The sequence below is a fragment of the Syzygium oleosum genome, unplaced genomic scaffold (assembly GCF_021117445.2).
Source record: "Syzygium oleosum isolate NSW1041296 unplaced genomic scaffold, Sole_v2.1 Sole_v2.23, whole genome shotgun sequence".
Classification (NCBI taxonomy): domain Eukaryota; kingdom Viridiplantae; phylum Streptophyta; class Magnoliopsida; order Myrtales; family Myrtaceae; genus Syzygium; species Syzygium oleosum.
Window position 1 is genome coordinate 4452701 of NW_026607507.1, and position 16900 is coordinate 4469600.

Sequence of the window (16900 nt, forward strand, 5' to 3'; positions counted from 1 at the left end):
TGGAACGAGTCGGGTTTGAGTTGGGTCCGATTGAAAATGACTTGACCTAAATAGACCCATTTAATCCGTTTTAACCCATTTTTCATGCAATGCAAATTTAGTGATCCATACCCTATCCATATTACTAAAACAATTTCATAGTTAACTCAATTTATAAAAATTCATATCCAAACTGACGTGAGAGTGCAATGTAGGCGAGCACGAGATAAAGTGAGGGTGACAGAGAATGAAGAGAGAGTCATGGACGTGGTCTGAGTCTAAATAAGTTGTGAATCCATTTATGATCCATCTAACACCCATATTATATTTAAACTCATTTATGATCAATTTATTGAATATAAATAACCCATATAACAACTCGGTCTATTATATATGAATTAAGAAATTGATCTATGACCTATTTTGATAGGTCTAATCGTGATCAATTACGAGTTTCCAAATACCTTCCGAAGGGACACGTGATGAGCCAGTGGCATTTCGTGTAGAATTAAATTGGGTTACGACTCATTTTGACCACTCCGCTGTCAAGACATCGCTGGGCATTGGAACCATTTGACGCGCTCAATCCCACGAGAGCACGACGAATGGTGGTGATTTTGCGAGGCATTTTTTCCCGTGGAAATGTTTCTGTCGTTCGTTCGTTCCATACATGTCCAAAACATCCGGAGGCCCACGCTTTCTGTCGTCGTCACCTACGTTGTCTTGCATCTCCTTTCTGCTCCGTGGGGTCCAATCTCGGTGGAGGATGTACGCATATCATGAAAATAATAAGACATTAAAAGAGTGCTTTTGCGAGTGGAAGTACCAACGTAGATATCATTGCATTGCAAGAGTGAGCACATGCGAAGTTGCTGGTTGGATCTGGGGGTCCGCATCCCTCCGGCTGCCACGTGTTTATATATTTTCTAATATAATTTTCTTTTGGGTTTTTTCGCTAAGCAAGCTAAACCCTGCATTCCCTCAAAATCAGGACAAAGTCAAAGTGGTGGGGGTTGGCGGAGGAGAACAAGAAGCAAGAGTGGCACCCCAACTGGCCTCCCTACCCGCTGATCCTTTTTTGAAGAAAGTCCGGCCCTCTTCTCACTTTAGGCTGGCTTCTCTGAACCTACAAATAATCAAAACTCGCACTTTTACTCTCAATTTCTCTCCAAATCTCTCCAAATCTCTCGGTCTCTCTTTTACTCTATTTTTGGCCGACCCCCATTCACTCCTCTTTGCCGGCTTATACAGTGGCCCCCGGCCACTTATCTTTGCCCCCTACCCCATTGATTTTGGTGGTCAATTTTGTGCAGTGGAGCGGCTTCTCCGCGTCGTCCCAGGCAGCGGCCAATCGGGGTGAACAGGGGAGGAAGGAGGAGAGAGGAAGAGTGGCCGGGCTGGAGGAGAGAAGGAGTGGGCCGGGCTGGGCCCAGCTCGCGCAGAAAGGAGGAGAAAAGGGAGCGGGTTGGGCCGGGCTCGGCCCAGCTTGATTTTTTTTATTTTAAGATTTTTTAATTTGTTTTTTTGTAAAAAAAAGAAAATATATTCTAATAATGCAAAAATGAACCTAATATCTACATGCCATACAATTAAATAGAAAATATTTTTGTTTTTAGGAATTAAGAACATTAACCCCTAAATTTTTGCATAATTAATTTTGGACAACTTAAAAAATATGTGTCGACAAACATAAATGAAAAAACAAGAAGCTAAAAACTTTCCTTTTCTCGTGCCGCACTGGAGTCTCAATATCTGGCATTTCGTCCCCAAGTCCCAGACCCAAATCCACTAGAAGCATACCTTGTGATATTAGCAACTTCAGCCCCTAGGACCAAGAGAGGAATCGTATTAGATCACCCTTGTCGGGAAATTCTCCATGCCAGAGTAGTGACCCCGCCATGAGAATATAGATCACCATTTAGGTCCATGCTACACTAACAAAACAGTAGAGGATGATGGAACGGAATCGAACACGGGAATAACGCAAATGACAATACCTATTTCTAGCCACCAAAACAACTGCAGGGGGATGGAACAGAATCAAACACGGGAATAACGCAAATGACAACCACCTATTTCTAGCCACCAAAACAACCGGGGGGGATAAGGCCTATGCGGTTTTTCATGCTCAAACAAATTACATTGGGATCTTTTATTTGTTTACAACAAGTTGCTCTCGGTACTATTGTGACTGGGATCTTTTATTTGTTTACGACAAGTTGCTCTCGGTACTATTGTGACTCGCCACGTCTCGTAGTCCTCACAGTTCGCAAACATTTTCATGGAATCATTAACTTGAGATGGTCCCTCCTCCCCACTGACTAGTTTGAAGGGCAACATTGACGCAACATGCTGAATGGCAAAAAAACAGCACAAAAATCATACTGCGGAGTCTTCTACGAATTATCATGTAAAGAACACATCAAGCAAAGCATCCTCGAGCTAAGCATTTAGAAATTCTTTCCTTAACGTAGATCAAATTGTTATGTCTATGTTTAACTTCCACTGCAAAAGGTGATATCGCCCTATTTGTGCTAGAGTGCGCGGGTGTGTGTTTATTTGACTCAATTATCTATTTTTACTCTATTTCTTCCTACAAAATTTCTGCCCAAAGACTTTTTAAGCAAACTTTCTCCATACATAGTCTTTTTATTTCTCCGAGTTTTGACAGGTCGCCCACCAGTTGCATTAAGGAGACAAACTTGGCCGGCGACGACCGTTGACGCCCCCGCACTATCATCCTATGATTGAACGTCCTAATATTTGTTGGAGTAACATCAGTCCTTTTTTGTTCCTTTGAAAAGTCCAACTTGTGCAGATAAAGAAAGTGGGGTTCAAATTCAATAGTTTCCTGGTAAATTGGACAAAAAAAAATAATTGTGATCCTCTTAATTAATTAACTCTACTTTTCTTTTCTCATCACAATTTTTTTTAATCTCATCTCTCTCACGTGCTTAATTAAACCTATGATTATATGTACATCTGAAATGGATACACTGAGTTAAGTTTTCCTCGTCGCTAAATCAAGACTATCTGGACTTTAACCGGCTCAATGAACTTGGTTAACATAATTACAATGAGGCTACATAAATAAATCGAGTTTTTTCTTTTAGTATTCTTTCACCGGCCATCCGAGGACTTCACATTCACCACCACGCACCTGAAGGAAGTATACCCCGTTATCAGTTGGGCGAATTCGAATGATAATGCGGGCTTCCCAAATTAGTAAAGGCGATGCTGTTGATGGTGATGGAGATATATTCAACATCTTTCCTTTGGTCGGATTGAAAATGAATGTCTAGTTAATTGCTAAGGGTTAATATCACGAAAAATCTCAAACTGGTACATCTGTGATAAATTTACTCCAAACTAATTTTTTGACCACAAAAAACCCTAAACTGATACATCCGTGATAAATTTATGTTGAATGGTGGCGACCCCGAGTGGTCTAAGGCCGCATGGATAGTGGGCGAGCTTTTCTATTTGGGTAGCAAATGAGTGAGAAAGAGAGAGAAAATGAGATAAATGTTTATTTTTTCAGGTTTATTTGTTCCTTTGAAAAGTCCACCTTGTGTAGATAAAGAAAGCGCGGCTCAAGTTCAATAGTTTCCTAGTAAATTGGACAAAAAAAAAATTGTGATCCTCTGAATTAATTAACTCTACTTTTCTTTTCCCATTACAATTTTTTTTTATCTCATCTTACATGCTTAATTAAACCTATGGTTATATGTTCATCTGAAACGGATACACTGAGTTAGTTACTATGATCATGAAATAAACCCGAAAAAATAAACATTTATCTCATTTTCTCTCTCTTTCTAACTCATTTGTTACCCAAATAGAAAAGCTCACCCACCGTCCACGCGGCGAAAGACCACCTCACGGTCGCCACCATTCAACATAAATTTATCACAGATGTATCAATTTGAGGTTTTTTGTGGTTAAAAAATTAGTTTTGAGTAAATTTGTCACAGATGTACCAATTTGAGGTTTTGATGGTCAAAAAATTAGTTTAAAGTAAATTTGTCACATGTATACCAGTTTCGGAATTTTCATGGTATTAACCCTTAGCAATTTCTTAGAGCAACCCCCTTTTATTATGCATGGCACCTGCATAGAACAATATAAAAAGAGCAAACTAACATTAAAAGTGCTTTTAGGCCTCTGATCTGAAGTCCGTATCAAATCCGATAGTTAGGATGTCTGCTTAAATGTTAATTATATTAGGTTGAAGTTGTCTCAATTCCCTTCTATTTCATAAGACATGCTCAAAGATGAGAGTTCACTTTCTGTTTATTGTGGGAGATAAAATGAGATATCGATATATGAAAAACGAAACAAATTTCATAGTGACAACCATGACTTATATACTTTGGAGGCAAAAAGTTGGGTAAATCTTGGCCTACTCAACTATAGGTAGGCTTCGACCAAAAAAACAAAGCTATAGGTAGGCTCTCGATTGAAATTAATTATGCCATGCATTAATCTACCTATGATCATGAAATAAACCCGAAAAAGATAAACATTTATCTCAATTTCTCTCTCTTTCTCACTCATTTGCTACCCAAATAGAAAAGCTCGCCCACAATCCATGCGGCGAAAGACTACCTCACGTTCTATCCAAGTTCCACATGTATTATTAATTGAATGATTGCAATTAAACATCACATTTTATGACCACCACTTGTTACTACAATCTACTTACCACAACTTATATTTAGACATACGAAAAATATGAAACATTAATGCAGTGAAAGTTTTAATTATAAAATGGAAGTTCTGACTAGTGGTTCCGAATTATACACTCATCATTGACGCCATCAAATATTGCAGGATCGCACGAAGATACAGATAAAAAAAAACACAAAAACTTGTTCGAGGTTCTAGGTTCTAGATTTTAACTATCTAGAACCCAGAACTCACTCTTCGAAACAAGTTCCTTAATTTTTGGAACTTGAAATCTATCATGTATACATTAAAACTTGAAATCGATCCGGTTCTCAAATTCTAATTTTTACTTTGAAACTATGCTCATCCCTATCCCTCACTTGCGTCCTACAAATTTTCCTTCTCGAAAATGTCCAAAGCGAGCAAAAGATAGATAATTGAACACAACGTGTTCGAGTACGAGTTTTCGAGTACCGTCTGAAGAAGGGATACGTGGCGAGCCTAGTGGGCGAGCCTAGTGGCCTTTCCCGCAGGATTAAAATTAGGTTCAATTGATTCTGAAAAGAAAGACAAGTCAAGGGGCACACAACGCAGGCATTGAAATCTTTTTTTTTAATTATTATTAATGATAATTGCATTGAAAGTTTTAAAACTTATCGTGAAAGTGCTTTTGAATCCTAAAACTTTAAAAAAGTGCAATACAATCCTAAAACTTATTTGTGAAAGTGCAATCAAGTCTTAAAACTTTCAAAAAGTACAATTGAATCCTAAAACTTATCATGAAAGTGCAATCATGTCCTAAAACTTTCAAATAGTATAATCAATATAATGACTTGATTGGATCAATTTGACAAGTTTTAGGATTGAACTTTACTTTTTAAAAGTTTTAGGATTAAATTATACTTTCTTGATAAGTTTTAGGACTTAATTGCATTTTTTTGAAAGTTTTAAAATTTTATTGCACATTTTTTATAAGTTTTAGGACTTCCAATGTAGTTATCCCTTTTTATCAAAATCTTGGAAATGGAACCTTTTGACGCGCTCAATTCCAGGAGAGCATGACGAATGGTGATTTCGGGAGGCATTTCTTCCCATGCAAATGTTTCCGTCGTTCGTTCGTTCGTTCCATCCAAAAGTCCAAAACATCTTAGGCCCACACACCCCTTGTGGTGGTGGTGGTGGTGGTCGCTCTAAGACAATGGTGGTGGAAGAGAATAACAAGCAAAAGTGGCGCCCAACTGGCCGTCTTTATCGCTGATCCTTTTTGAAGAAAGTTGGCCTGTTCTCACTTCAAAACATGCTTAAGAGTACATAGACAAAAACACAAGAAGCTAAAAACTTTCCTTTTCTCGTACCGCATCGGGGTCTCAATATCTATCATTTTGTCCCAAAGTCGTAGACCCAAATCCACTATAAGCATGCCTTGTGATATTAGCAACTTCGGCCTCAGGACCAAGAGAGGAATCATATTAGATCACCCTTGATGGGAAATTCTCCAAGCCAATAGTGACCCCACCATGAGAAAGTCTTGTCACCATATCATATAGATCACCCTTTAGGTCCATGTTACGCGGTTCTTCATGCTCAAACGGTTCACATTGGGATCTTTTATTTGTTCGGTACAAGTTACTCTCGATACTATTGTGACTCGTCATATCTCGTGAGCCTCACGATTCACAAATATTTTCACAAAACCATTCACTCGAGATAGTCCTCCTCTCTATTGACTAGTTTGAAGGGCAGTATTGAAGTAACATACCCAATACTAGAACCAACACAAAATTATAGTGTGGAATATTTTACAAATCAGCATGAAGATAACACATCAAGTAGGGTATTCTCGAGTTGAGCAATTAAAATTTTTTCCTTAATGTAGATTGAATTGTTCCTTTGAGATGTCCAACTTGTGTAGATAAAGAAAGCGTGGTTCAAATTCAATAGTTTCCTGATAAATTGGACAAAAAACATTGTGATCCTCCGAATTAATTGACTCTACTTTTCTTTTCCCATCAAATTTTTTTTTGTTATCTCATCTCACATGCTTAATCAAACCTACGGTCACATATTCATTTGAAATGGTTACACTGAGTTAGTTTTCCTCATCGCTAAATCAAGAGGAACTGGACTTTAACCGGCTCAATGAACTTGGTTAATTACAATGAGGCTACCTAAATAAATCGAGTTTTTTTCTTTTAGTAGTCTTTCACTGGCCATCGGAGGACTTCACCTTCACCACCATGCCTCCGAAGGAAGTATCCCGCGTTATCAGTCGGGGCGAATTTCGAATGATAATGCGGGCATCATAATCAGTAAAGGCGATGCTAGCGATGGTGAAGGTGACGGTGATGGGAATATATATGACATCGTTCCTTTGGTCGGATTGAAAATGAATGTCCAGTTAGGTGCTGCATGAAAACCATTCTGGTTCTGTGCAGAACCGGTTTTTTGTTCCCAGAATCGGTTTTGGACCAGAAACCCGTTTGGTAACGCAATTTCATTTTTCTATTTCCGGGACAAGTTTGCTTCCAAAACTGATTCTGAAATCACAAATGAGAACCAAAAAAAAGTTGGTTTTTCATTTCTGGAACAAAAGTGAGAACCATTTCTGAGGAATTCATTTTCTTCAACACACATATTCATATGGAAGTCACGATCTTTGAGGTGAGAAAAAAAAAGCAAATAATTAAAAATTTCAAAACTTAACAGAATGGTTTAGAATCTGTGGCTACCCACTTTCAGTGAAATTTAAATTTTTTTAGGTATCGAAAAAAATAAATAAAAATAAATAAAAATAAAAAATTTCAAAATTTCACAAAATGGCTTAGAAAACCTATGGCCACCCACTTTGAGCAAAATTTAATTTTTTTAGTTGCCAAAAAAAATAAAAAATTCTAAAATTTAAAAACTTCACAGAATATCTTAGAATACCTGTGGCCACCCAATTTGAGCGAAATTTTATTTTTTTAGGTGCCGAAAAAAATAAAAAAAAGCAAAAAATCAAAAATTTCAAAACTTCACAGAATGGCTTAGAATACTTGTGGCCATCCACTTTGAGTGAAATTTAAATTTTTTTTAGGTGTTGAAAAAAATATAAAAAATAAAAAATTTCAAAACTTCACAGAATAGCTTAAAATACCTGTGGCCACCCACTTTGAGTGAAATTTAAATTTTTTTATATGCCAAAAAAAATAAAAATAAGCAAAAAAGTAAAAATTTCAAAACTTTACAAAATGGCTTAAAATACCTGTGGCCACCCACTTTGAGCGAAATTTTATTTTTTTAGGTGCCGAAAAAAATAAAAAATAAAAATAAAAAAAGAAAAAATTTCAAAACTTCACAAAATGGCTTAGAATACCTGTGGCCATCCACTTTAAGCGAAATTTAAATTTTTTTAGGTGCCGAAAAAAATAAAAAAATAAAAAAATAAAAAACTTCACATAATTGCTTAGAATACCTGTGGCCACCCACTTTGAGTGAAATTTAATTTTTTTTAGGTGTAAAAAAAAAAATAAGCAAAAAAGAAAAATTTTCAAAACTTCACAGAGTGACTTAGAATACATGTGGCCATCCACTTTGAGTGAAATTTAATTTTCTTTAGGAACCAAAAAAAATAAAAAATACCATTTGGGCATCTAAAAAAAATTAAATTTTACTCAAAGTGGGTGGCTAGAGGTATTGTAAGTCATTCTGTGAAGTTTTGAAATTTTTGATTTTTTTATGTTTTTTTTCACCTAAAAAAATTTAAATTTCACTCAAAGTGGATGGCCACATGTATTCTAAGTCATTCTGTGAAGTTTTGAAATTTTTGATTTTTTTCTTTTTTTTCACCTCCAAAAATTAAAATTTCACTCAAAGTGGGTGGCCACAGGTATTCTAAGCAATTCTGTGAAGTTTTGAAATTTTTGATTTCTTGATTTTTTTTGAAAAAATTCAACAAATTTCCTATTTTCCCAAAATCTAAATTTTTTTTATTTTCTCGACATTTTGATGATTTTTTCTGGAATTTTTCAATTTTTTGGGATTTTCTGAATTTTTTTAAAGATTTTTATGAATTTTTCGGATTTTTTATTATTTTTATTCCATTTCTAAAAAAATGGATTTTTGTTCCTGGAAATAGAATTTTCTGTTGTTTATCAAACGGGTTTTTATTTCAGGAAATAGAAATTTTGTGCTGTTATCAAACGGGTTTCTGTTCTAGAAATAGAAATTTTTTGTCATTATCAAACGGGTTTTTTTTCTCAGAAACTCATCCAGGAACCAGAAATAGAAAAATCTATTTCTGGTTCAGGAACTCATTCCGGAACAGAATGGTTATCATTCGCTACCTTAATTGTGGGTGAACGCTTGTTTTGGTTAATTGGGTCTAATCGAACGAGTCTAAAGATCTTTTCTCATAAACACAAGTAAGAAATTCGGCTGTCAATACAGCTAGTTCTTGTCTTAATACCCCGAGGATGCTTCCGTGATGTGGACATCGAACCCTATCGAGGAAGAGGTGCTAGGGACCCGTTGTTCTATCCGCTAAGCCCGATCACTCGAGCGAGAGCGAAGGAATTCAAACAAGCTGTCGGCATAATGGTTCAAGATATTTGGAATGGGGACAATCTGGATTCGAAACTTGAAGATTCTAAAGCTCCTTGGCGCAACATGATTACTCTTGGTCCAGCGAATTCCGAAGGAGCTTAGAATTGACAAACTCCGAATTGGCTCAAATTTGGATGGACGCTTGGAAACGGGCCGCTGATCAATACTCACTACTTTAGTAGTGATTGATGACGTTTTTTAGCGATTTGGAGTCGTTTAGATGAACTTTTAGGCCTTTTTCCATTTTTGGACGAATTTTTAGTAATTAAGGTTATTTTTGTAATTTTAATCATAGTATGATTAGGATTAGGGTTAGCACCTTATATAAGGTTGCTTATAGATTTCTAAGAGGAGGCAGAATTTTATACAGAGAGGTTTTCTTCTTGAGTTCTCTTGAGGACTAGATCTTATTAAGGCTCCCTTGTGGCGATCGAATTCAACTTATCGAGCAAGATCGCGAATTCTCTTGTTCGTGGCGTTATAGCGTGGATTGGTTGACACAGGTTCGTCAATAGGTCGCGTTCATACCGAGATTACCAATCACAGGTTCGATTGGGGGTTGAGGTCAGCAACTCGTAACTCACAGATCTTCGTAGAACGATCATCTTCCGCACAGATTCATATCATCTGGTATTAGAGCTAGTTCTACAAGGTTTAGTTATCCTACTTTTATTGCTTTTCATTCATCAATCTAGGGTTTATAGAAACTAGGGTTTATAGAATTAGGGTTCTGAATTTGTTCTTGCTGTGATTTCAATTTTAATTTAGGGTTTTCGGTCCTAGTTGTTTTTTTTATATTGTACTTGAGTTCGTCAAAATAAAAGCCAAAAAAAAAAATTCGGCAAAAAAAAAAACAAAAAAAAAGTTTCGGCAAAAAAAAAAATTTCAAGAGGACAACTCGTTTTTTTTTTTATCATTGCTAGTTGGACCGAATAGAAAAAAAAAATTTCAGTAGAAGAAATTAAATCTAAATTCGAATTTAGCGAAAATTTGCTGAATTGCTGAGTTGAGCGGTATATTGCTGAATTTGATCTTGCTTGGTGATTTATCGATTGTTGTGAGGAGCTTGTGAGACTAGATTCAAGTCTGAAAAAAAGAGCTTGCTAGAAGGAAACGAGAGGTAAAAGGCAAGAGTGTGTGAGTCTAATTGAGGGAAGAAAAAGCCGAAATTGAGTTAAACACGAGAGGAGTGACAAACACTTTGAGCGGAAAACGTGAGGTTGTGCGTTTGCATGGCATGCCTAGGTCCATTGTTTCTGATCGAGATACTAAATTTCTAAGTTACTTTTGGAAAACATTGTGGAAGAAGTTAGGTACATAACTTTTATTCTCTACTACTTGTCATCCACAAACTAATGGTCAAACTGAAGTAGTTAACAGGACTTTAGGGACATTGTTGCGTACTATCATTAAAAAGAACATTAAGTCTTGGGAAGATTGTTTACCGCATGTTGAGTTTGCTTATAATAGAAGCGTGCATTCTGCTACTAAATTCACACCGTTTGAGGTTGTCTATGGTTTTAATCCCTTAACTCCGTTAGATTTAACCCCTTTGCCTGTTGCTGAGCGTGTGGATTTAGATGGTGCTAAGAAAGCTGAATTTGTGAAGACTTTGCATGAGAAGACGCGGCTGAATATTGAGCTTAAGACAGAGCAGTATGCAAAGCAAGCCAACAAAGGGCGCAAGAAAGTAGTGTTTGAGCCCGGTGATTGGGTTTGGGTTCATATGCGCACAGAGCGTTTCCCCAAACAGCGACGCTCTAAATTGCTACCGCGAGGGGATGGACCATTTATGGTGTTGGAAAGAGTCAACGATAATGCTTACAAGCTTGACCTTCCAGGTGAGTATGGTATTAGTGCTACTTTCAATGTTTCTGATTTGACTCTTTTTGATGCAGACGCTGATTTGAGGGCAAATCCTTTGCATGGGGGAGGGAATGATGTGGACATCGAACCCTATCGAGGAGGAGGTGCTAGGGACCCGTTGTTCTATCCGCTAGGCCCGATTACTCGAGCGAGAGAGAAGGAATTCAAACAAGCTGTCGGCATAATGGTTCAAGATATTTGGAATGGGGACAATCTGGATTCGAAACTTGAAAATTCTGAAGCTCCTTGGCGCAACATGATTACTCTTGGTCCAAACGAATTCCGAAGGAGCTTAGAATTGACAAACTCCGAATTGGCTCAAATTTGGATGGACGCTTGGAAACGGGTCGCTGATCAATACTCACTACTTTAGTAGTGAGTGATGACGTTTTTTAGCGATTTGGAGTCGTTTAGATGAACTTTTAGGCATTTTTCCATTTTTGGACGAATTTTTAGTAATTAAGGTTATTTTTGTAATTTTAATCCTAGTATGATTAGGATTAGGGTTAGCACCTTATATAAGGTTGCTTATAGATTTCTAAGAGGAGGCAGAATTTTATACAGAGAGGTTTTCTTCTTGAGTTCTCTTGAGGACTAGATCTTATCAAGGTTCCCTTGTGGCGATTGAATTCAACTTATCGAGCAAGATCGCGAATTCTCTTGTTCGTGGCGTTATAGCGTGGATTGGTTGACACAGGTTCGTCAATAGGTCGCGTTCATACCGAGATTACCAATCACAGGTTCGATTGGGGGTTGAGGTCAGCAACTCGTAACTCATAGATCTTCGTAGAATGATCATCTTCCGCACAGATTTATATCATTCCGCGTTGACACGAATGGGATTATCAGGTCGTTTTGTTTTTACTCGAAAAGTCTTTTTCAAAGGCCTATGCAAGAGCAGGACAGGACATGGAAAAAGGAGCCAATAATTTCTTTTTTTTTTCCAAAGAAGAAGACAGGAAAAAAAAGGAAGCCTGCAATATAATATCATGCAAAAAACGAATAATCAGTCTAGAGAGAGAAAAAATTTTGGGGAGAGAGAAAGGGAGAGATAAAAATGAAGAAAGTATTATTCCCTCTAGCTAATAGCGACAACATGAGCTCGCGCCAGCTTTCAATGATTTAACCTCGTTTCGCCACAAATTCAATTGCTGTGAATTAGCAATTAGGTTAATATTACAAAAAAATCTTAAATTAGTACATATATAAAATTCTAAATTGGTATGATGATAAATTTACCCTTTATTAGTTTTAATAAAATTTTACCTTTAATTACTAAGTTAAATAACACGTGGCAGTTAACGGATTTACCAGTTTGGAGTTCTATCCTCCACTTGTCATAATTGTACTGATTTGTGATTTTTCGTGATATTAATCCAATTTAATGGAAACTAAAAGATAGTAAATTTATCACGACTTCAAGCTCTTCGACCCAGTTTGCGAAGCTTCTTGATACAGGAAATCTGGTGCTGATGGAAGACGACGGAAACAAGAGCGTTGTGTGGCAGAGCTTCGGTAACCCAACCAACACTTTCCTTCCTGGGATGCGGATGACCGACGACTTCAAGTTAACTTCTTGGGCAAGCCAGGATGACCCGAAAGAGGGCAACTTCACGTTCCAGAGGGATCAAGCAGGCGACACCAGCAAGTACAAAGTGATGCAGAACCAGCATCCTTACTGGAAAAGTGGGGTCTATGGCAAGTTCATACAAGCCGACGAGACGTTCGATTTCATCTCTTTCTTGCTCTCCAATTTCACCATGACTGCTACTTTGCTGCCAGCCCGTACTAGCAATAACTACAGCAACGGCTGGTTGGTCATGAATTATGACGGCCATATTCAGTACTTCATGCAGGGAGATCGGTCGAAGCCGGTCTGGTCCCAGCCGAGGGGCTGGTGCAGCGTGTTCAATGCTCAATGCGTGCAACAAGTTCCAGAGCTGCAACGATAAGAATGGCAATGAGACCATGTGCAAAAAGCAACGATAAGATGTGCAACGTTTTCGATGCTAATTACCAATATCATCTTGGATCTCAAAAAGCAGTGAACAGATCATTATATAGAATGAAGGGTCTACACAACTGGTATGGCCTGGCACTAAATCCAAGCTTGTTTGTATCTATATGTGACAAAAATAGCTAGGGGAAAAAGCCCCAAGAAAGCCAATCACCAAATGCTGAGATTCTTTCTTGACTACAGAAAAAGCAGAAGAGAAAATGCACTATCTAACTGAACCACTACTTGTTAAGCATTTATCTTATATTCCTCAAGACTGGACTTTGTTGAAGATGAACTATTTTGTTTCTGCAAGGAAGCAGTTGAGGTATGACTCTTCGTCTGGGAACTCTGGTTAGACGATGATGACTCTGTGAAGAAAACTACATGCTCCTGATTATCAAGAAACAGTTGAAGGGCTCTCGGTATCTGGGGCAGGTTCACATCCAACACCCCCTCGAGTATTTGAACAACCTGCCCCATCGATGGCCTGCGAGTTTCCTCATCTTGGACACACCAACAAGCGACTCTGCAAATCCTCATTAGCTCTTCAGGATCAGCGCTTGTCTCCAAGTTTGGGTCCAAAAGATCCAGCAGGTCACCTCCTTCGGTTATCTTACTAGCAGCCCATGTTGGGAAGAACTTGATGGCCCCATTTTCTGATTGCTCCGAGTTCCTCCTTCCTGACACAAATTCAAAGAGCATCATTCCATAGCTATAAACATCAGCTTTTGCTGTTATGGCCACTCCGGAGATCCACTCCGGCGCAAGATACCCTCTCGTGCCTCTCATGGTCGTCAAGACCCTGCTGAAATCTCGGCCAACAAGCTTTGCCAGGCCAAAATCTGCCACTTTTGGACAGAATTCAGAATCTAGAAGGATGTTCTCTGGCTTGATGTCGCAATGTATGATGCAGTCTCTACACTTCTCATGGAGATAAGCCAGACCTCGAGCCGTTCCCAAAGCAATTTGGTACCTCGTTTTCCAATCCAAGGTCTTCGAGTCCTTGGTATGAAAGAGATGATATTCTAAGGAACCATTTGGCATGAAATCATAGACCAACAGCCTTTTGTCACCTTCAGAGCAGAACCCACGAAGCTTGACAAGATTCACATGCTGGATGGTGCCGATTGTGCTTACTTCTGTTCGGAATTGCTTCTCTCCTTGGCTTATGCTTTCAAGCTTCTTGATCGCTATGTGACTTGAATCAGGCAATGTTCCTTTGAAAACTGAACCGAACCCGCCCCCACCCAACTTCTCTGAGAAATTCTTTGTTGCTACTTGCAAGTCCCGGTATGCAAAGGCTATCAGTGAACCCTCCACTGTCTTTGTTGTCACAGTTGCCCTTCTCCTCCATCTCCAAACGCCAAACAAGACAACAGCTAATATCGCTACCGTAGCGCTAACAGACCCTGCAACTATCGCAGTTACGTTGCTCTTCCTGCTTGGATCCTCAACGTCTGAGGCAGCAAGCCGGAGATAGAAGCTTTTTGCAGTGGTATCACCTTGTGTGGGCTGTTGTGCATTGAAGAGATCCCCAATCCAAATTGAGCAGGCATTATCCTCGAAAGCATAAGCCGTGCAAGAGCAATTGTCCAAACAAGCAGCTTGGCATTCCTTATCGCTCCCGACATCTAAAGATTGGGGATTATCAGGCAATTTCATGTTAGACACTGGCCAGAAACGGTCTTTCTCCGCATTTGAAGCATTTGCCGCACAATTCAAGTCCGAATTCCTCTTGCAACCGCCAGACCAATCTCTCAGATTCCAGTCCCTCAGAGAGCTGATGCTAAACCTCGGCAAGCAGCTGCAGAAACTGTCGGTAGTCTCGCTGCAAACACCGAAAGGCCCGCAAAGTCCATGCACCTCGCATTGTTGCCGGGGCCGAGACCAGAACATGTTCCATTCCTGGGAAGAAGGCAACCAGGACTCCTGCTTGACCTGCCCAGAAAGGTCCATCACAAACCTTGATATGGTGTTAGAAGTGGTGTACACTGAATAGGTGAAGTAGCTCTCGTTCTCATTGTCCACATATTTGAAATTGTAAATATAGCTCAATCTCATTTCAGGGACCAAAGAGAAAATTTTCGTCTGATTGTCCCACACCCCACTGGTCCAGTACTCCTCAGACCTATTCCACCATATGTAGTACTGACTGGATGGATCGAGCTGGAGAGAGAACAAACCTGTCGAAGGATCCTCGGTATTCTTCCATGATGTCAAGAGCTGACTCGTGTTTTTGCGCTTGTCGATCCCTAATTTCATGCCAGGAAGCCAGGTGTGCGTCGGGTGATTAAAGCTCTGCCACAGAGTCATGGAAGAATTTGGCGCGTCTTTGAGAGTGAAGTTACCGTCGTCCCCAAGAACCGCTACCATGGAGCTCGACCCAGATGAAGAAGCACTCAGATTCGTGGACCAAACGGCGACTTGGGAGTTGTTGACAATCACAAGATTGCCACCCGAGATCTTCAGCTCAGTGGAGTACCTGTCGGTGACAGGGTTGTCTCTGTTCGCGACCCAGACGATGGTTGGCACGCTGACTTTGTTGTACCAGATGCCTATGTAGGAGTGCGGGGAGTTCCCCGGTGTGAAGAAGCCGAGCTTGAAGTTGCCGCCGGAGGAGATTAAGGTTTGGTTGCCAGAGAGGGATTGGTTGGCGGAGATGGTGTCGGAGCCAAGACAGAGGTGGGTGGTGCAGAGAGATATGCAAAGCAAGAAACTTGGGAGCGTGAACGACCATGCACTACTGTTTCTTCTATCCATGGCTGGACGATACAAGGTTCGAGCGGACAGGTTTAGAAACACAATGCACAGGGGGCAGTATATATAGCTGTTTGTGGTCAGAGTGAGGGCGAGGTAAGAGATCTCAAAGAAGAAGGGGTCAAGAAACGCGCAAAGTATTATGTGGAAACTTCAACCGAGACTCGTGCATTTTCATCGAGTACGTAGATAGAAGCATTTAAGCTGGCACCATACGATTCGTCGTGTTTAAGCTCGAATGCCGAAACCAATGGACCAGGATGGGCACATCCAAGAGTGAAGAAGACGCTACTGGTGCAACTTGGAGAAGTCCCCGTCAACCAGTGAAATAACATGCAAGTAATCTGAGCAGGGAGCACTCAAACTCAACATCGTACATTTGAGTGATCAAGCAAGACTTAGAACATAGGCAGACTGGACGTAGCAAGAACACAGTTTCACCGGTTCTAGTCAACAACAAAGGAAGAAAACCAAGTATCAAAGTGATTCTTACGTTGGATAGCTGGACCAACAAGATATTATTTTCACGATGCATGGTCTACTTTTCTTAGTATCCCAAACTCTTGTCTAAGCTAGTCTTGAGGTCAGTATCCTCAACAAAATGCCCCCGTTCCACGGTAAGCCCTAGATTACCGTGTCGGTTCATATATATGTAACATCGTGGTCGTACGTCTTTATCGGAAAAACCTTATAGACTGGGTCTTGGCCACATATGATGGCGTGAAGAGACCTCTGCCTGGACTTGGAGCGATTGATACTTTCTGTTGCGCCTATCATACCTGTCAAATGGTTGGGTCAGGTAAGATTTGAGTCGAGTCGAAAATGATCCGACCCATTTAACCCGTTTTGATCTATTTCTATATAATACAATTCTAGCGACCCAGATCCTTAATACTAAAAGACTTCAATATTAAATCCAAATTAAAAAAAAAATTCTTATAAATTTTTAAAAATATATATTGCTAAAAAATTGTGATTTTTTAATATTTATCTTACCTTTTCTTTTTCTTTATTTTTTTCTTCTACGTCCAATGACTGGCTGGCGAT

General features: G+C 39.3%; 1 protein-coding gene across 1 annotated transcript; it reads right to left on the bottom strand.

The window, feature by feature from the left end:
- Nucleotides 1-13124: 13124 nt before the first annotated feature.
- Nucleotides 13125-16318, bottom strand: LOC115668414 (G-type lectin S-receptor-like serine/threonine-protein kinase At2g19130). Its single transcript, XM_030589873.2, has one exon. The coding sequence runs from the start codon at nt 15854-15856 to the stop codon at nt 13343-13345; it is 2514 nt and encodes an 837-aa protein (XP_030445733.2). The 5' UTR covers nt 15857-16318; the 3' UTR covers nt 13125-13342.
- Nucleotides 16319-16900: the final 582 nt, after the last annotated feature.